The 20,208-nt window shown below is 43.3% G+C and overlaps 1 protein-coding gene across 12 annotated transcripts in view; it reads right to left on the bottom strand.

Moving 5' to 3' along the window:
• Positions 1–20,208, bottom strand: part of KTN1 (kinectin 1) — a 78,560-nt gene that overhangs the window by 8,574 nt on the left and 49,778 nt on the right. For 3 of the 12 annotated variants that reach the window (XM_087748078.1, XM_087748074.1, XM_087748073.1), the window contains 22 exons: positions 19,497–19,531; positions 19,269–19,359; positions 18,302–18,370; positions 17,386–17,423; positions 16,610–16,700; positions 16,378–16,446; positions 14,749–14,786; positions 13,978–14,068; positions 13,789–13,866; positions 12,840–12,877; positions 11,708–11,798; positions 11,547–11,615; positions 11,078–11,115; positions 10,051–10,141; positions 7,908–7,994; positions 5,961–6,050; positions 4,745–4,825; positions 4,187–4,276; positions 4,005–4,097; positions 2,597–2,668; positions 2,058–2,141; positions 1,775–1,858 (listed from right to left, as the gene is read on the bottom strand). In XM_087748078.1, the coding sequence (XP_087604204.1) occupies positions 1,775–1,858; positions 2,058–2,141; positions 2,597–2,668; positions 4,005–4,097; positions 4,187–4,276; positions 4,745–4,825; positions 5,961–6,050; positions 7,908–7,994; positions 10,051–10,141; positions 11,078–11,115; positions 11,547–11,615; positions 11,708–11,798; positions 12,840–12,877; positions 13,789–13,866; positions 13,978–14,068; positions 14,749–14,786; positions 16,378–16,446; positions 16,610–16,700; positions 17,386–17,423; positions 18,302–18,370; positions 19,269–19,359; positions 19,497–19,531 (1,608 nt within the window). The remainder of the gene's footprint in view (positions 1–1,774; positions 1,859–2,057; positions 2,142–2,596; positions 2,669–4,004; positions 4,098–4,186; positions 4,277–4,744; positions 4,826–5,960; positions 6,051–7,907; positions 7,995–10,050; positions 10,142–11,077; positions 11,116–11,546; positions 11,616–11,707; positions 11,799–12,839; positions 12,878–13,788; positions 13,867–13,977; positions 14,069–14,748; positions 14,787–16,377; positions 16,447–16,609; positions 16,701–17,385; positions 17,424–18,301; positions 18,371–19,268; positions 19,360–19,496; positions 19,532–20,208) is intronic. The other 9 variants (XM_087748082.1, XM_087748076.1, XM_087748075.1 and 6 more) reach the window with 8 other exon arrangements.

A 20,208-nucleotide genomic window follows, 5' to 3' on the forward strand; every position in this document is an offset into this window, starting at 1 on the left:
TACTGGCTGCCCTTAAACTACAGCCTTCCAAAGGATATAAACATTTTCTAAAAAGAATATTTCGATTGCTCTTCAACACAGCATACAGAACCAGCCACAGCACTTAAGGCTTGAGCCTCAAACAGGAGTGCTAACAAGAAGCTCGAGTGCCAATTTTGTTGGATTTGTGCCTCTGAAGTGCACTGGGCTAATGTTCACTACTCCTGCTGTCAGTCTTCTTGGGAGCCAGCGGGGGATTAAAGAAGTGAACAATAGGCTACTCGGAGCCCTGAATTTGCACTGATTCCAAACCTACGCCTTATATTTGTCTCACCCTTGGAAGGTTCCCCCCTTTGGAGCACCTGGACTGGCAGATGCTGTTTTTCTACATTTTGGGGGAGTACTGTTGAGCTCCTCTGCAGTTTCAGCTTCTCTCCTTGCTCACCTTATAAATTAGTGGGAAATACATTCTGAAATCCCATAATTTCTATTCCTCAGCCTCCTGCCTACTGCAAAAAAACCCCATATACACTGGACAGCATTCCTGAGCCATTTGCATGAAGGTAGTTGTTTACCACCCCCTCACGCTGCTACCAACACAGCAGCATCAGATTGCAGAGTCAAGCTGCCCTAGCAGGGAGCTCAGCTTTTAAGCTTTTGTTGTTACAGACATAATAGGTTGTTGCCTCTTATATTCAAGAGGTTGGCGTTTACTGATTAACTGTAAGATATGCATTCAATTCCCATTTCCCTTGCTTTCAAAACGAGAGGCTTTGGTTGCTGAGGCAGGATGCTAATCAGTGCTGTACTAGTCTTGCCAAGCATACTATTAAACTTAAGCAGATTGTTATTGTGGGTTTGTTGTTTCGGGTTCTTTTTCTTTTTTAAATCAACTATTTCAACCCATTTACATTGGTGACAGTACCCGGCTGAGATCAGCGGCTCGGCCTGCAGTGACAGGTTGTCCCATCAACTACTCTAAAACCCACCAAAGACACGGTGACAGAGACAACCTTCCCTGATTTTGGCTGAAGAGCAAGAAAGCACTGTTCAAACACAAGCGGAGGAAGATCTGACGGCTCCTGCAGCCTTAAAAAGCACACCACTGAAACAAATGAGAAGTCAAAGGACTCAAACCGGAAAACCATGCATCTTTGGGTCTATAGGTCTGGCCTCACTTAATCCAGCTCCTTCTTGAGAAAACCTGGTATAGGAGCATCATTGGCTGGACAGCACTGCTAGCCAAACCCGCTGTAACAGAGCGCATGCACCAAGCCAGAACAGCTATTCAGCCACATCAGGATGCCAGCTGTTGAGCGGTCAGATACTCCAAATTCATCTAACACTGGTTTTGGCCAATTTCTGTATTTACAGAGGAGGATTGAAAAGACTCTGCACAGTCAGAGCATGGACACCACAGCTGCATCCTCAAAAGCTTTGGAAAAACAGCCACCAGAAAAATCACCTTCATATTAAACCGATGAGAGCACAACTTTTGTTGCTCCAAGGACACTAGACTTGCTGTTGCATATGTCTATACTGTAACACATCGATTCTCAAGAAGTTTCAGGAATGAAAGTCTGACAGACTTTGGAAAAAGTCTTAAGAACCAGACATGCTATTGTTAGGAGCAGAGAAAGAGACAAATTGTAAAAGTCAGACTACATAAATGATTGCAATGGACAAAAATATCAAGCTGAAGAGGTTAGCAGAACAGACAGGATTTGAAATAAGTCTCTGCTTTGTAAGTACGCTGGGAGCCTAGTTTGTGCCCAGCGGAGAACGAGCTTCTTACCAAATTTAACTCTTCATTCTGTCTTACTGCTTCAGAATATGAATCATCAAGTTTTTTCTGCAATTCAGTCAACAGATCTTTGAGCTGAAATGAAGTTTAGAGTTTTAGGATTTGTCTCCTTAGGATGCCCACTTTTCTTCTGCTCAGTTATTAGTGTGTCGCTCTACCCTAAGGTCACAAGCATATAAACTCCTCAGCCACGGGGGCTAAGCATTAGATTAGCGTGCCAGCCAACTGGTAACCAAACAAAAGAAAAAAGAACAGTTTGGTCGATTATGTTTACCTCTCTGACTTCTGAAACATAAGTAGATCGTTCTAGTTCTGCCTTTTCTAGTTCACTTTCCAAATGCTCTCTCTCTTTTTTAAGCTAGAAACAGAAAAACAGAGTTAAAACAGATGTTTTCAGTGTTTTCTTGCAGTATCATTTTCTTCATTTATTATTAGCTATAAATTTCTATCAAATACTCCATGACATTTAGAGAGCATTTCAAATCCAGTGATTGCACAGCACAGATGTAAACTGTTACATTTCAAAAAAAGATAACAAGAAAAAGAATCAAGCCCAAGATCATCAACAAGCAGTAAACTGCTCAGTCTCACAAGGAAAGAGCCCCAGTGGGTGAGTACAGAAGTAAAAAAACAGGACAGTTTCCAGTACCCAGCTTCTCTCCTTAAAAACACTGGCCATAAGATTCAGTTTAAACTGCAGCACAGGCTGCACTACTTGCAGGAGAGAAGTCCTGGGAAGCTCGGACTTAAAGCATAAGCCTAAATCATGTTTTAAGTAACAGAAAGCTTCAAAGAAAAAACACCTGCACGTACAGTTTCAACTTCTTTGAGTTCTTCCTTTAACCTCTCTACCTCGTGCTCCAAAGAAACGACTGAAGAACGCATCTGCAGTTTTCAAGAAAGATAAACATATCGTTTAGTTGGGTTGGTCTAAGACAAGCTCTCCATACACACACAAGCTTGCTTCAACAATTTAAAAATATTAAGGATGAAATCGCAGTGGCTGAATAAAATAAGATGCTCACTCAATTCAATAGTCTGAGTCTCCATTATAACACCTTTCCTACCTTCTCCCAACATAAGAAGCTCTCCAATAGTGAGAGCCTACACGCCTGAAAGATTTGGAATATAAGGACTAAGCCAGTTGTCCATTAGCCATGGTAAGGGAAATATCTGTCCTAGACAGGGAAGACTGTCTCTATCCATGTATTATATCTAGCCAAACCCAGCTTATTTAGCCTTATTAGAGGCTGCATAAGTGCAGCAGATGGTAGCGCATCTATAGTTCAAGATCTGACAGCCTTTTATAAGCCCCTCAAACAAGTTGTTTACAAATCATCTATCTGTTTGCTCCAGGCTCATACTCCGGCACTCAAATTTACTAAGCAGAAGTACTTTAGAAATAATTTATTTCAAAAAAACCCAGTTTGACCTACTTTAACTCTAGATTAGAGAAAAAAAAAAAAAAAAAACATAAAAGGCTTTTTTCGTACCACTTTTGCTAGCAACAGAGCCTTCCTAAAAAGGAAAGCTTTGCAGGCAGTTTCAAGTGTAATTAGTTGACCATAATGGATTAAGCACTATTTTAACAGCTTCCAAAAAATTGTTATGATTATACGATACTTAAATTTCAGTACAAAAAGTCTGTATCTGTTCACAAATAGACTTTGAAAAAAACAGGTGCTTCACAGAAATACAGTCTGAGTTGCCAGGATCAGAAAAATGTATATTCCTGGGCACATTAATGGGACACATGTACATTCCCGAATCTTTGGCTTCCTATCCCATCAGCATTAATATTACTACGTGCTATTTGGCTGCCTCCTGCATCACCTGCAAAGGACTGACACAGACTTGCCATAACGGTCAAAGACCTGCGCTGTTCATTTGTTCTTGCTACTCTACAGATGGCAACGGGAACAGCCACACAAATCTAAAAGACACCAACAATTCCTCCGCTTTTTAGTTTTTTAAATGGAAAGATGTTCCTCAAAAAAATAAAATTCACTTTAGCGTGAAACTAAGTATCAGAGCACCAAAAATCCTATTGTTATAAGGAGGGATCATTCGTATTATACCAGTTACAGGCTTCACTGGTCACGCACAGATCAAACCAGGCAGCCAGGGCTGTTCCACACCTGCCTTCACAGCGCTCCAACACCCTCTGCGACTTCAAGCAGAAATTGCCTGGCTGCTGCAAAAAGCGGATCTTCAGAAATACCTGTTTAAGTTCCTTCTGTGATTCTTCAACTTTTATCTTCCATTTGCTTTCTTCCTCTTCCACGCTCCTCTGTAGCCTTTGTAAAATCCCCTCCTAAGAAGAGAGCGGGGTTTGAAAGCTTACAGCAGAAGAAAGGCAGCTTGCCACATCACAAGGCACAGGCGACCAGGCATCCTGCTTACCGTCTCCGCCAGGACCGATTTGTATTTCTCACACTCGAGTTGCAGCAGTATGTGCATTTCCTCGGCCTCCTTCAACTTCTGCTCCATAGCCTGGCAAAGGAGAAAAGGGACCAGAAGAGTCACGTCTCAGCTGACGGATTTGAGTTCTATTATTTTATTTCAACAAGCAAGCTAATATCATATCATTCACATGGGCAAGTCTTTCTTTCCAACCCATGCGAAGACAACAGCAAGTGCCACATTCACCTACAACTCTCAATACTCAATCACAAACGTTATGTGCGTTACTGCAGTAATTCTGAGTTGCCTGGAAAAAACCCCAATTACTCGAAAAAGGGAACAGGGATTGAATTTCATGAACGTTTTCACAGCTCCACAAGGTGCTTTTTGAAGATGCAAATACATTTCTGACCTACAAGATGCAAATATCTATAAAACAATTTTCTTGACACCTGCTTGCCAATTTGAACTTCACAATTCAGAGCACAATTTGCAAGATTTATACTGGAAAAATACGCTATGCCACACACAAGGAAGGTATCCACAGTTTGTGCCTACCTTGACGTCTTCAGATCCTGAAGCCTCTCTCAAGTATTCTTTAGCCATCTTTTCAAACCCGCATATCCATTCACTATGACTCTGTTGGGAAATGCATTCAGTTAAAGCTGAGAATAACCTCAATAAATATACCTTCAGGACATTTGTCTCCAAGCGGAGGCTTACGGAGCAGCGTTTCAGTCCCCTAAGTCCCCAGAGTTAACAGACAGCCTGACAGCAGTCGTTCAGCTAGAACCGCACAAAACCGAGCCGACAGTCAGCGGGCAGCAATCCAGGAGCACGAGGTTACGAGACACACACACAGTTCATGGGGGCTTGGAAGTGCTGAAATACAACGGGGTGACAGAGGTCTCCCTGCAAGTATCAGGGCTCTACAAGAAGTATTAAGACTTAAGGGAATCTTTTCCAAAACCCCTGAGCAGTTAAAGCAGACGCTTGCTATGTAATTCTAGGGACCTCACCAGGAAGGCTGTTTTGTAACCTTACAGAAACAGTCTTTTTAAAGACTATTTCTGGTTCATCAGGAGGCTAACTTTAGCACATTTGAAAATAATTTTAAATATGAATATTCAAAGCCTCTAGATGTTACAAATGAAACGCAGACCCCATTTTCCCAGCCCGTCTTCACATCATCCACACAACTGAAACCATACGAACCCAGGGCACTTCCCTCGCAAACAACCAAAAGCCACCAAGAATATAAAATTGGAAATCGGTTGTTTTCAAAGGACCTTTGTGAACAAAACAAACCCTTCTGTATTAACTGTATTAAGTGGCACCGAGGCAGCGCAGCCCCTCTGGAAAGGGGGGCCAGCCCTTATCTGCACAGCCGCTGGGGAAGATATGAATCCCCATCGTGCCAGATTGAGCAAACACGCAGCAGACCTTATCTGCCCCTGAAAATTTACTATCTCGATTAGACAGAAGATAACACAGGCAGATGAATCAGATGTTGGGGCAGTAAAAAAAAAAACCAAACAAGATAAGGTTAACTTTTTTTTTTTTGTTTTAACACTTTTCTTGAAGTAACCGTCTGCAGCTTTGCCTCTTTGCTGCCGGCAAGTACAGGTATCGTCAGCAGAAGACACTCACGTCCTACTGCAAAAACCTGGGGGCAGAGGGGACGGTGGGGAAGCGCTCCGGACTGCCCAGCACAGCAGGACCAGAGCTCCCCAGCCCGCAGCAGTACGGTAGGAAAAGCCCCTTCTTCTCTTACCACGTTAGAAGGAAGAGAGACTTTAGGGAACAGCTTCTGGAGTAGCTCACGTGTCTCCACTTCGGCAGCTTCCAAGTGCTGCTGCTTCTCCTAAACCAAGAGAAAGGCTTACGTGAAATTGGGCAATACGCTCCACTCCTGGCAATAGCCTCTTCTACGCCTAGAGTAACCTACTTAACCCAGAAAATCATTTTTTAAGTGAGAAAGGCTCTATAGTCTCTAAAATTGCCAGTAAATTGCTTCAAAAATTGACACTGAATTGCTTCAGAATTTGGCCTTCGCATTTGTTCATGCTTTTAAGCTTTTATTTTCATTAAGTTCTCCTCCAATCTAGCCTGCTTGTACAGAAATTACACCGTCATTCGCTTGTTCACAACACAAACTACACTGCGCTGAGTAACTGCATCCACAGATCACACCAACCCTGCCACTCAAGTGGAGCGATCTCAAAACCGAGAAGTTTGGTCAATCAACAATTTTTTTAGAAATCCATACTTATTTTAAACGATCTTAGGTGGGGAAAAATCTCCATAAATTAACATCACCACATCAAAACCAGATAATTAAAGTCAAACGGAAACTTTGTGTTAATGCACATTTGAACCAGGCCAAGAAAGCAAGACTATACCTTCTAAATATTACTTTTAATTACTTTTAAGAGGGATACCCTTACATCCTCCTTCCCCAAGCTTGGATGCAATGGGAAATAATTATTAGAGCTGTGTGACAATCTCCAGGTTTTCCTTGTCATTGGTCTGCAAATATAAATACACAGAGCCAAGGGGCACCACAGATCCATCGGTCCTCCTCCATTTATTTAACATTAAGAGCAGACCAACCACAGGACATTTGCTTGCTGTGCTTGTGGCAGATTGCTTTAATTTAGCCATACGACACTCAGGCTCCCGTACAAGTTTAAATGCAGAAAGCCTGAACTCCTGAGCAGAAGGCAGCTTTCAGCAAAAATCCTTCGCTAATATTGGGGTTCGGTTTTTTCTTTGACATCAGTGTTACTGCGCCTTGCTGCTCTGCGTTCCTCTGCTGCAAGAGATCGGTGGCATTAGTAGGTTGAGATTCAGAGACAGAAACAGACAGGAGACATTAGGTTGTGAAGTTGTGCTAAGTGTGTTAGGTTTCAGCAATTTAGGAACCACCAAGAAGTGGCAAATGGCTGTTTGATGAAGTCTTCCGACTGCAAGAGAAAGCAGGCAAGCGTTAGCACACAGCAAAAGCAGGTACGCAACTTCTCTGAACGCGGGGCCGAGCAAAGAGCAGAGACTTCTCCAAAACACAGATGCACAACCCCAGATCAGAGCTTCTCTGCTTCTAGCTACCCGACTTGTGGTTTTCAAGTTATTTTGATGCTTTTTTTGAAATCCGCATGGCGACAATTAACACCAAATCAGGCTCATAGCAAATGCAAGCTCCTTTCAGAGCAATTCACGCCCCGTATCATTTTGAACACTGGCTCCGACAGGACCTGTCGAGCTTCATATGCTTTCAAGGAGAAAATTCACAGCTGTGGTGACACCATTTTCCTGAGAAGTTCCCAGGTTTTTAAATAATAATTTAGTCCTAGTTCTTCACGGGTCCAATAAATTTATTCAAGCACAGCAAAAGCCCAGTAGATGAAAGCAGGTTGCTCACCAGCACAGTTTTTACTCTAGAGCTCCCCACAAAGAAAAAAAAAAACCAAAAAACCACGATTCACAACAGCTCTAACAATTACGCAAACAGAAATCAAAAATCACATGCCCACAAATTAAGGATAAAAAAAGAAACCTAAAGACAACAGGAAGAAGCAGAGGTGAGAGTATATGAATGATCACTCAGAACAGACTATATTTAAATTGCAGTAAAAGTTAAATGCCTCCATTTCATTTAAAAAAACCAGCTGCAGATCTGCTTCTAGCTTAACGCATCGTTTCTAGCAGTTAACATTACAACCTTGGCAGTCTTGTTCACTTTGTCCTGCAGCAATTTTTCAGTTGATGCCAATGCTTCCATTGCTTTCCAGTTTTTCTCCCGAAGGTCCTAATCATTTTTAGAAAGAATGATTTCAGTTCAGCCAATATTCAAACTGTTTCCGCTTTTACTTCAGAGATATATTTTGCATTACATTCCACCATTTGCATTTAAATGCTGGTTACTGCAAGATGATTTTGCCGGGTAAGATGACATATACTAGCAAACCACAATGTTCAAAGAGTTTGAATGAAGGGGGGGAACCGCCAATTTCTGCCCAACCTGCCCCCATGTCCAAAACTGATCCAAGTGTTACTGCAGAGCGTATCGCTACAGCGACCTCACACTTTGACTGCACTTGTAAGAAGAAAGAGGGAAGTTTTCAAAAGTAGTGAGGAACACAGACACCAAACCACAGATTACACAACAGAGTGTTAGGCATGTCGCGTTGCAGAACCCAGCATGGACCCCAGTATACATGGAGGTGTACACATTTATGCCCCTGATCTTGCAACCAGATCTAGCTGCGTAGATCCTTATGCCTCAGCCCAAACCTACTGCGCCAGGGCTGATTTTAGAAACACAAAGCTCAAGGCCTTGGTTCGCAGCATTTACCCACGCAGCTCTCTCCACTGTGCCCAAAGAAAACTGGTTTGCTCACCAGTGCCCTCCTGGGAGGCTTTGGGATTTCACCAGTGGCGAGCACACCCCAGATCCGCATGGAAACACCACTGTGCCGTGCTGCGCTCCTGCATCTTTCTTGGCGAGGTCATCAAACGTGTACTCCACAAGATGTCAACATGCAAGCTCAGTTAGGAGACTAAGAGCTCTTATAAAAAGAGCCTCGCAGCTCTTGTCTAGAAGGATGGTGGGCCTTGCAGGGAGGAGGTTACGGTGCTTGGGATTTAGATTTTTTTTTTTTTTCCCAGCCCTCAGAGCAATCTGCTTTAGCAAAGGGCTATTTTTGAAAGGCTGTATTTTTTTCATTCACCACACAAAGCGGCATCCGAATCCTAGCATGTACCTACTCAGTTTACTTTACCACTTCCATTTGCCTGCTATCCTAAGGGCTGTTTCACAGGACATAAAAACAAGATTGGATAAAATCGCAATGTGGAAAGCTGGGACCTATGGGCATGGTCTGCCCTTAGCAGTAGCCAGATTTCTGCCTGCACCACGAAGGGCAGACTTTACAAATCCCCAGGAAACAGGCACACTTACGTTCTACCCTTCCGGCTCATCTGCCTTCCGAGAATACCCAGCCACTTTCCCTCTACTTTGTTTCAGCTCTTAGCGACATTACTTGCTCAAAAGCTCATGTTCTCAATATTTTCCTTGTGCATCTTTCCTTATATTGTCCCACTTTCAAGCAATAAAGCTTATTGCACAGTATTCAGGCAATATCTTTTATAGGCTATCAAGGAGAGATAGGCGAGTTAAAAACCCTGTATTTTAACAGCTTTCTTCCATATAAGACGCCATTCTCTTGCCCTGCACAGGTAACGTATTACAATGAGGTAACTTCACAGCTCTGTGACAGAAGATACAATCTTTACTTCCACCCACAAACAACCCATACTGCACCATCAGCGGCTGCCGTAAAGGAAGGCTCACTGTCCTTCACCTCCTTCAAAGATCAGGATTAGGCACTTGTAGGAACGGGAAGAGCCAGATCCGAGTCCCCTGAAGGTAATGCCTCCTCCCATGTCCATGCACAAGGACCATAACTCACTCAGAGCATGGCCCCTTTCATCCTCCCACCCTCCCTCCCCAAACCCCCTCTTCTTCCCTTGGCAAAGGACGTGTTTCTGAACAGGGCGAACAAGGCTCGAATCCAAGTCTGAGAACTTGCTACGGGATGTGTCCCCCAGCAAGTCCTCCCTCTCATCACATCAGCAACTTGTCAAAGAGCTGACAAAACTTGGAGCAGTAAAGGTATGCTTAGTCAAGAAAAGAGGAGAGGAGTATCCAGGGGACACAATTCGGCCGACAACTGTCAGAAACATTTTCTTAGCACGATGCCCTAGGCATTGAGGAGTGCTGTGCACACAGCACTTTGGGTTGTTCTTTGGGGTTTGGGGTTTTTTGGAATGGGGGGGGGGGGGGGGGGGGGGAATTTCCTTACGTTGTTCTTTTTCCTCTGTTGCTCAAAAGCATTTCTCTGAGAGGCGAGCTCATTTTGGAGAGTGGCGATTTCCTTCTCTTTCCCTGCAACCCTGAAGTAAGAAAAAGAATCATAAACAAGTCAGGAGACATTTAAGAAATTTCAAGTGAAGCACTGACACCCTTTCATATACACTAACTTTCCTCTCCCCTGCCAGCAACACGCTCTCTTTGAAAAGCTGCTCTCACTGACTTGGCAGTACAGCTTGCTTCCTACTGCTCCGTGAACCGCGGGCTGCCAGAGCAAAGCCCATTGTAAAGCTGTTGTTTGCCTACAACAGGCATCTGCGCGCATTTATAAGGCCACAGAAAGGCAGCGCATTAGGCGAGGATAAGTCAGCCAGCCCACGCTAGTACGCCACAAAACAGGCACTGCCTGCTGGATAAGAGCATTCTTTTTCAAGCACCTAGTCCACAATTTATAAGTCATTTAACTTAAAAGAAAAATAATTCAGCCAGCCAAAAATGCATGACAACGGCAATTTGTGTAGCACAGTATAAGCCGGTATGGAGTTAGCTTCCACACAGTTCTTCAGTGCACTTCAGCTCTACGTTATACCACACTTTTACCCCGAGACTTTCCCTGGGAAAAGATTTCTACCAGATGATTTTATAATACGAACAACAACCCTCTACTAAGCTGAGGTTCCAAGAAAAAAGCCTGTCATTTGTGCTTGAAATACCAACATTTAACTCTTCAGACATAGAGCTGAGCTGGCATGCATTTAAAATTAAATCAATCATGGCTTGCTTACATTATGGGCACAACATACTGCAAGCGCTGTCTGCAGAAGACTGCAGCTGAGGATTATTAGCGTGAGCAGAATCTCTATGTTCGACTTTTATTAGACAGTAAAGTGTTTTTTTTTACTGGCCACTTCTCACGCACTGATATTGTACATTTGGCATGTATTTCATCTTTTAAATTTCCTGAGCAATAAGTGAAATGAAGCGCTTATCTATTGCATTCAACTTTTGGCAGTACTCACACTTGCAGAAGCTCCTCACTTTGGACAGCCAGAGATGCCTACAAACAGATCAGAAACTCATTAGGAGCAGATCACCAGCAGAGAGTGATGCAGAGGGCGTGATCTGCCTTATTAACCAGGCGTCGCTGCACCGCTAAGCAGCTGCACTCATGGCCTTCGAGGGAGTCCTGTCCAGCCTCCTTTGGCCAGAAGAACCCTGACTGTGATACAGCATGTAAAGACAGGGGTGGAAAGCCAGACAAGAGCACAGCAGGCATAAGAAAGAGCGCAAGGCTGCAAACTCACATGATAAAGAGAAGTAGGAACAGATATGCAACAGCCAGAAAAGCTGGCTTAGTGCAATCCAACCCTGAAGCTGTCCCTGGATTTGCATGGCCAGTACAACTACTGGTTTTCCGTGCCATCCACACAAGCTGCTACCACCACCCCCTCTGACTTCACTCAGTAACACTGCAATTGGAAGCCGTACCTGTTTGCAATTCTCCTGCTTTAATTCTTGAATTTGAACTTTAAAAGATTCATTTTCCTTTCGCACATCCTGTTGAAAGAAAAGAGGCAATATATACGCATGTATACATATAGATATACACTCACTCCTTACAACACAAGACACTTCTATCAAAACTTTACCTGCAACTGTTTTACTTGGCTTGCAATTTCTCTCTCTTTTTCTTCCACTACAGCTTTCAACTTCTTCATTTGTTCTTCTTCCTTTTTCAACCTGCAGAGATGGTTTAGAAAGTAAGAAAAAAAAAAAAAGGGTTAAAGCAATAATTTATGCTAAAAAGGGACAGGCACTCTAGCTGGGACAGCTTTCAGCAGCGGAAGATAAATGTATTTTCTATGTTATGTATCATAATCAGCCAAATGGAGAGCACACACACACGGAGAAAAAAAACTATTTCACTATGGCTCCAAACCAAGACAGCTAACAAAAATACATGCCAGCTGCAACAACATGTATTGCAAATGCTTACCTGCTAAGAACTGGCCTGAAGCAAGCTAATCATTTCACATGTCAATCAGCAAAGGCATTTAGTCATAGCTGATCTCAACAGCATTCAGAGCCCAAGTGGGAGAGAAGCAACTGATCACCTGAGCAAATCCTGCAAGCCAGCTGGCTCTGAAGGTGCCAGGGACAGTCTCCCAGTGGTGAGGCTGCCTTAGGTACCAGTACTGGCGATACAGGAGCCCTGCTGGGAGGGCAGCACATTACATTGAAGAAGGAGCCCTTTTTGGCATGGTCTCATACAACTTTCCTCTGACTTCGAGCAGCCAGACAAAGCAGAGTCAAAACAGAGGAAAGTCTGGCAGCGTTTCTCCATAAAACAGGAGCTGGAGAATTGGCTATTGCATCTCAGACTGAAAATGGCAAATTGTATCTGTTCATTGCTTTTACCGACTCAGCCACAGGCACTTAAATCCACACTCTTTTAAACATGCTAAACAGAAGGAGAAATTATCACTAGACACAAGCAGTAGCAGCAATTTCACTAGTTAGTAGAGCCCTGGGCGATCATTCACTTTCGCAAAGCGTATGAGCACTACCACTTCGGCACGCCAGGCAGGGACGCCAGACGCGTGCTGTTACACACGGCAGCAGACACGCTGGCCCGTGTATGTCCATTGGCACTAACAGCTTATTTTAGCAAAGCCCATAAAATTCTTGAAACCAATTCATACATTCCAATTTAAGATAAACGCCAGCACTGAATGCACATTATCAGCAGGGGCTTAAGAAACTGCTACTAAGCATACTCACAGGCTCTCCAAGTCCTGGACTTGCGATGCAGCAGGTACCTGAAAAACAAAGCAATTCCCAACTTGATTTTGATGGCACAGTAAAGCTTTCGAATTAACAGCAACTCTTTGCATGAGGAGGGGCACCACACAGCTTGCAAGATACTTGCCAAAGTAACACCAGAAATTTTGCATCAGACATTGCTCCAGGAATACCTGAACGCATAATGGATTTCAGAAGCACAGCTTACACCAAGCATCCCTAACTTCACACCAGCCAATTTCTCTCCATTCCACCTTTCCCCTGGGATAAATGCCTGTCCAGACATTCACCCAAAATAAGAGTGCAACTCAGTTTCTGCCATTTATCATCGACAAAAATCCAAACTGAGCTCGAAATACCACCTTAGTGGAAAAATTCTTCCATTAAGTAACACCTGGCTTCAAGGATGTCCAGTTGCCTGTTCAAGTCCAGTGCAGGAAATCAAAAGCCAAAATACTCCAGCCAGTTGCAACTTCTGCAACAGGTAAACGCAGGAAGGAATCAGAGAAAAGCCTGACCACTTCAAGAGGAGCTGCTATGTTCGGTTACAGCAGGAGTTCCTCCATGACCATAGCCATACAGAGACACTACTTGAGTCTGGAAAGGAGGTACCTACGACACAGCTATGATTCTTGTCTATGAGCTTCCAAGTTTTCAGACCACCAAAGCTTCTCATTATACATAGTTATCGTCCAGGTTAAAAAAAAAGCTCTCAGAACTTGTTATCCATGTAAAACCTGTTTTGGATGAACACAGTTAACCAGCGGGCTCTCTGCACTGTAGACTAGCAGTTTCGTCAAGTAGGATTTAAAACAGCTCTGTAGGTTGAAGTCAATGCAAACCCTCTGTGAGAGGTAGAGGACAAAACCAACATCTTCCACTTCAATCGAGCAGCACTCCCAAACCACATCCACTCTGCAGGCCATACCTGTTGGAGCTGTTGCAGGTTCTGTTGTTCTAAATCCTGAACTTTACTGGTTAATTGTGCAATTGTATCTTTCTGACCCTTTGGGGGGGGAAAAAAAAAAAGCAAGTTTACAAATGTAAATGTACCTTTTCCACAGCCAGAAATACTGCAGCAGAGTTTATTTCCCTTTAGAATACCAAGGAAGCTTACCTGCAGCCATTCTCCTTTCTTAACAATCTCCTTCTCCTTCTCTTCCAATAAGGCCTCCATGGTTTTCACCTGCTTTTCCTTCCCCTTCAACCTGTACCATTAAACACAGACACACAGCATAAACCTTTGCTCTTTTATCCGTCTGAAAAAAAAAAAAAGACATTCTATGCTTTGCAGCACATAACAAACAAAAGCAGTCTATGTGATCAAAGGCACAAACACAATTCATCTGCTAAAAATCAATGTGTGAACACTTCCACTTCAGTCTGGGTTAGCAGGAGATGCCCTTGATCAATGGTACCACTCATTAAGTGAAAGCAGCCAAATTCTGCACTGACATATACTGCAGGGATTTCAAATACATGTGCTCTCCTCATCTAAAAATACTTCCTTCCCTCCTCCCCAGTTGGGGACACAAGGGACTGATGACCATGGTGACTCAATTCTCACTTACACACCCAGCTACAGCACAGATATTGCCAAAGTCAGTCTGCCATAGTACCTTGCCTATGTCCTTCCATCTTGACTTGAATTTAACCCCTTGTAGGTTCACTAGGGCTCATGAAGCCACGCAGCACTTCACCCGGTTTGCTGTCGCAGACAGGACCAGGTATTTAGTAAGGACGCACGTCTACCAAGACCAGTGTTAACAGCCTGGCTCACTGCATGCAAAGCGCAGGCACCAGGCAGAACATTTTAACTTAAAATACGCTGGAGCGGGGAAGCAAGTGGTGCACAGGGCAGATCAGCCGTGTTAACAACTGTACTTACAGAGTCTGAAGTTCTTTGACTTGTGATGTAATCGACACCTAAAGAAAAGAGTAAGTACTTCAGTTCAATGCACACGGAAGAGACATAAATGCTATAAACTGCTTTAGGGAGAAATATGGGAAAAAAGCCATTAGACATTACTAAAATAGGCACTGTTACAGTCATGTAAGCATAAACACTTTTTTTTTTGTGGGAAAATAAATTATGAGAAGCCAAGTGTCTCCACTATTTACTTTCTCCACATTTAAAATTTGACTTCCAGAGCAGAAAAGAAAACAGTGCAAATGTGAACACAAGCAGGCCCACCGGAGCAGCCTTCTGCCACGAGAGACAAAAGGAAGAAGCAGACACTGATGACAACCATCTCACTGGCAACTGCAGCTCAAGTCAGAGATCATCCCTGGTCATTTAGACCTTTGCACAGCAAGTGCTTTTCAGATGCTCTCTGCAATGCCAGCACTCCCTTAAATTCCCATTCTAAGGCTGAACATGGATTGAAGAAACAAGATTTAGTGGGAATATTCCCTTTGAATTTTGTAGAAAAGCCTGACAGTGTAGATACTGGCTGTCCAAACAGCTTGCTTAGTCCTCTACCACAACACTACAAGAGTTCCAGACATTCCCAAAAACCTCTATTCTGCTTGCAGGATACCAAAAGCTGCATATACACCACCTTTGGAGCAAGCATCTCTCACATGCAACTTTCCAGAGACAGCAACTCTAAATTGCATTTTGTTCTGGGCTCTGTGTCAGTTCCGGGGAAGGAAAAAACACACAAATAATTCCTCCAGTTCCTGGGAATTTGCTTTGGAGGAAAAGCCCAAGACCGAAATACATTCTGTGAAGCTTTGCCTAAAAAGGACAAAACTTTAACACTAAGGAAAGAAGAAAAGAGGGTGACGTGTTGGAATGTAGCTAGAAAGACTGAAAAAAGTGCAGATCAAAAAAAACAACCCATACACCCCACACAAACAAGCAAGCAAACTTCCTGACAGCACGATGGATTAAGCTGCCTGCAGAATGGGCTCCCTAAGGAAACGTGGGTTCCCGTTGTTTTGGATGCTAGACAGCAAGCATGCCAAAAAAGCCAATACTCCTCCATTTCTGCATTCCTGATAGCTAGAGTAAAACTGATTCTAGCAAGACAGGCTTTCTTTGGACACTGGAAAGAAAACAGTCTTAAGTTTACCTGGAAACCAAATACTATTTGGTCCAGTAGTGTTGTTCTAGCAACACAAAGGCCAACAAAAGAAGCACCTTCAGCACTTGAGATTTCCAAGGTGCCAGCCTCAAACGACGTCCCAGGGTTTTGCGTTTACTGAAGGGACAGTACGCAGTATGCCCAGCCAGAGCTAATGCTACAATGCTTTAAGTTATAGCAATTCTGGCCAAATTTCATACTAAAAATCCAAAACGCTCAGGCATCCAGAGAAATGTGGTTTCTGAAGGACAGCAGTAGTTATGTGACACATTTACAGCTTTATATCCAAGAATAGCATAGCTCTACCATTAAAAAGTTCCCTTACCCAACAACATTCACCAGTGAAAAAACACACGCTAGAACAGAAATGAGTGAGCAGTGCATCCAAGGCAAGGCTGTTTCACACTTCTGGCACTAAGGTATTTTACCTGTTTTTCCATCTCAAGCTGGGAATTTCCTACTTCTTCTTTCAGAGCCTCTATTTCCTGTGTCAAAGCCTTTTCAATGACAAAACAGACAGGATTGGACAATGGAAACACAAAAACGACACAAAAATGGATGCTACAAATTCATCATCACTCTAGAACGCCATGCAGTAACAAATAAATGGTAGTCAGTGGCATAGACACAGAAAGGAAGGTAGGTATTGTAGAGAGATACCTGAACAGTCTTCTCCTTGCTTGCTACCTTCAGGATCTCAGCTTGTAGGAGTTCTTCGACCGATTTTATTTTTCCATCCTTCTCATGGATCCTTAAGAAGAGCAGAGGAACAACATCAGCTGGCCGAACAAACGCGCTACTCGAGCAAATACACAAGCTTTGGTTCTGCTATCACACCACATCGCCAGCCTCTGGGATCCCCAGTGGGATCTCCCACTATTGCAGGTGCCATCTCCCACTGCAATCCCGAATCCAGATGGAACAAGCAGAAGAAACAAATAGGAGGAATAAGAGTGGGAATAATGCAGAACAAGCTGCATATATATAACCAGTAGTTCACATGCTAAATAGATGCTATTACTGTCTAAAAATGGAAATTAAGGTATCGATAGTCCCTGGAATGACACACACAACTTCAGCCTTCACTGGACATTCCAGCAAAGTATTTATCAACTTCAAATACACACAGAGCAAATAAGGTCACTCCTTTTAGAGGTCCTACTAAAGAAAAAACAATTAGCTGACAATTCAGTGCAATCCCTCGTCTAGTCAAAAGTTAGGCTTATGAAGTTAATTGCTTAGCAGAGAAGCAACTGGATTTTCAAAAAGGTATTGATCTGTCTTGATGTGTTTCCAAAGTGATAATGCTTCCTGCCACAGACACACACTTCACCCAGTTAAAAGCAAATCATTTCAGGGAAGCAAAACACTTGTAGGCATGAAATAAGGGCAGACAGAAGTAACAAATCGGAAATGAAATTTGTGCGGTAACTTACACTTTCTGGAGTTCTTCCACCAGTGATTGGAAGGAAACCTGTTCAAAACAGAGCTTCAACTTAGAAAAACAGAAGAGAGCAAAACAATCTGCAAGTGTTGAGGGGTAAGGAGTAGAGAGCTTGAGCTCTCTGGCACTGGGTAAACTATGTAGCAGCCTAACAATTTTATCTACCTGGCTGCTCCTGAGAAAATTAGCTATTGGTCTCCAGTTCCTAGCAAACCAATAATGCCAAGCCTGCTGCAAGTTCCAGGAAAACAACAGCAAACCCACACCGTCTTTACCAGGAGAGGCTGAGGTTCAGGACCAGCACCTGATCAGCTAACCTCTTCATACTGGCACTACTGTACACCTCTCCAGTTATTGCGCTTCTCCTCTCCCATAAATAATTTTCTAGAAACTAAGTGCTCTCCTGAACTGTCCAAGCAGAGCTGGATGTCAAGGAAAGGCACTTCCCGATCGGCACCAAGTGTGCATCAAAAACAGTAATACTGTGACAGTGCCACTGAGACATAAACGGAAGGGGGCTAAGCCACACCCGCACAAGTGCGGATTAACATCAAAAAGCTCAAACACGCATAACGAAGCTGATGCAGCATGAGCTTCCTACCAGCCGTGCTTGCTGCACGAGGCTTCTGGAGAAAAGGCAACCCACAACCATTTCAGCACGTGGCAAACTCAAACCAACCCAGAATCAACACTGAATTGGGACCTTTACATCTGCCGCGTTTGACACTTATGCAAAGGACATATTTGACAGAAGTATCAGCTTCCAGAACAACGCTGAAAGAAAACAGGATGCTTTGCCAACCGCCTTCAAAGACGTCTTCACCTTTTTCCATTGACTTTTGCAACCACAGCAAGATTCTTTTAGATTTAGTTTAGGTGTAATAAAAGTTTTAGATGAAAAGTACTACCTGCTCTGATTGCTGAATTTGCAGACTTTGAAGTTCTTTTCTCAAGGATGAATTTTCTGTTCGCAGTGCCTTTGAAAGCAGACAGACAGATAATGAAAGACTCATTTGTTGGGGAAAAAGTGTTAAGCTTGACTGAAAAGTACTTTCTTTTAGAACAAGTGAAAAACTTTGAAAGTCTGAAAGAGATCCCCCCTCTGCAGCATTTGGAGCCAAAGTATTCAATGGACTAATTATTCATTACAGACAACTCAGTGGACTTGGAAGCTAGAGTCCAGGGAAACATCAAGGTGATGGGCTCACATCTCTGGCTGTTTAGCAACCTGACAGTTTGTGAGTGCGCAAGCCCTCCCCAGTACAGGGGTGTCAGCAACGCACCTGGAATTTAGGGACATTAAGAAAGCGAGCATTGTCTTGGCTATGTCCAGATAGACAGGAGACAGCTTTCCAGCAAAACCCAGCTGAAAACAGATAGGGATTTTTGTGCCGACTTCCCAGATTTCTCGTCATTAGCTTCTTTATAAACAGAACAGGAAAGAAGTACCTTTAGTATCACCCCAGAAGTGTCACAGGTTTATGATCCATTTAACCCTTCAGATTACCAACTAGGCAATAAGATGCAAGCACCCCATACTGCCAAGGTTTAACAAAATCCCCCTTCCTAAAGGGAGATTTGTTGCGGAGTAGGCCAAACATACAGCTCTGGAGATGTATTCAATGTATTCACTTTATTCCAAAAGACACCAGGTAAACATCCTAGCAAAATCTGCTCTAGACTAAGTGGAGAGAAGCACTTACTGTGCACCATCAATGCTCACTCACCAAAAGGGTTTTAACCTTGTCTTCACGAGATGCTTTTCCTATTCAAAGGGAATGATCTCAGACTGCTCCATGAGCACTCAAACATACACTTTGCACAAGAGCACTTAATCTCTACTTCCCCATAAAAAGATAATATGAGAGATTTTACCTTCAGCTCCTCCTCTTTATTAGCCACCTGTATGAGTCCTGCCTCGAGCAGCTCTTCAACTGTCTTGAGTTTATCATCCCGTTCTCTCATGCTGAGAAATCAGAAGTGATTATTAGGAAAAAGAGTGTTAACCTTTGACAGCAGTTTAGCTATCAACAGTAACCCTGCTGCCAGCAAAACTGGATCTTTATTTTAGCCTCTGATTCCAAAGAAAAAAAAGTTTCTTACCTTCTTTCCATCTGCTCTAACAAGTCTTTGTTTGCCTATAAAAAACACAATAGGGTGATCATTAATTGGATCAATAATGGTTTGGGATTTTAAAAACAAAAGTAGCTGGAGAGCATCAACTTAACCAGAACCTTAGCTACCACACTAATCCAGAAGGGAAAATAAAATAGGGGCAGAATGTCCTCATGGCATGTGTGTCTAATATTGATGCTGGAAAGAAGCCAGTCTTTCAGGGAGGTACAGATCCAGCCAAGTGCCTTGGTGATTTTACACTGATGGACTACAGGAGTTCTGGCAACAAGATGCTGTGGGACACAGGATCCCAGTGATCCTAGGGAGTGTCAAGCATACCAAGCACTGTGTGGTATCTAATCCATAGCAGCCAGCTCAGTACCTGGAAAATCTGCCTCTTTTGAGCGTTTATCAAAACCACAAGTCCCACCTGAAGCTCACTCAGCAGAGCATTTATGATTTCACAACACCACCACATTGACCACATGAGAAACGTAAGCCAGCTACCAAGAAAAATCAGCCCCACTATTTCAGACAGGACACCAAATCAGCCAGACCCAGGGGAATAAAGCTGCAAATCTAGTTCTCCGCCAGAAGAAAGGGAGCTGCTCCAGACAGGGAGCTGCTGGCTAGCAGACACCAGTGCAGAAGAGGAAATAAGTTTCCTGTCCTGCAGGTCTTTTTCCAGTGTTTCAGGAAG

Source organism: Nipponia nippon, unplaced genomic scaffold (assembly GCF_047370975.1).
Source record: "Nipponia nippon isolate SJK-2023a ecotype South Korea unplaced genomic scaffold, ASM4737097v1 scaffold_11, whole genome shotgun sequence".
NCBI lineage: Eukaryota > Metazoa > Chordata > Aves > Pelecaniformes > Threskiornithidae > Nipponia > Nipponia nippon.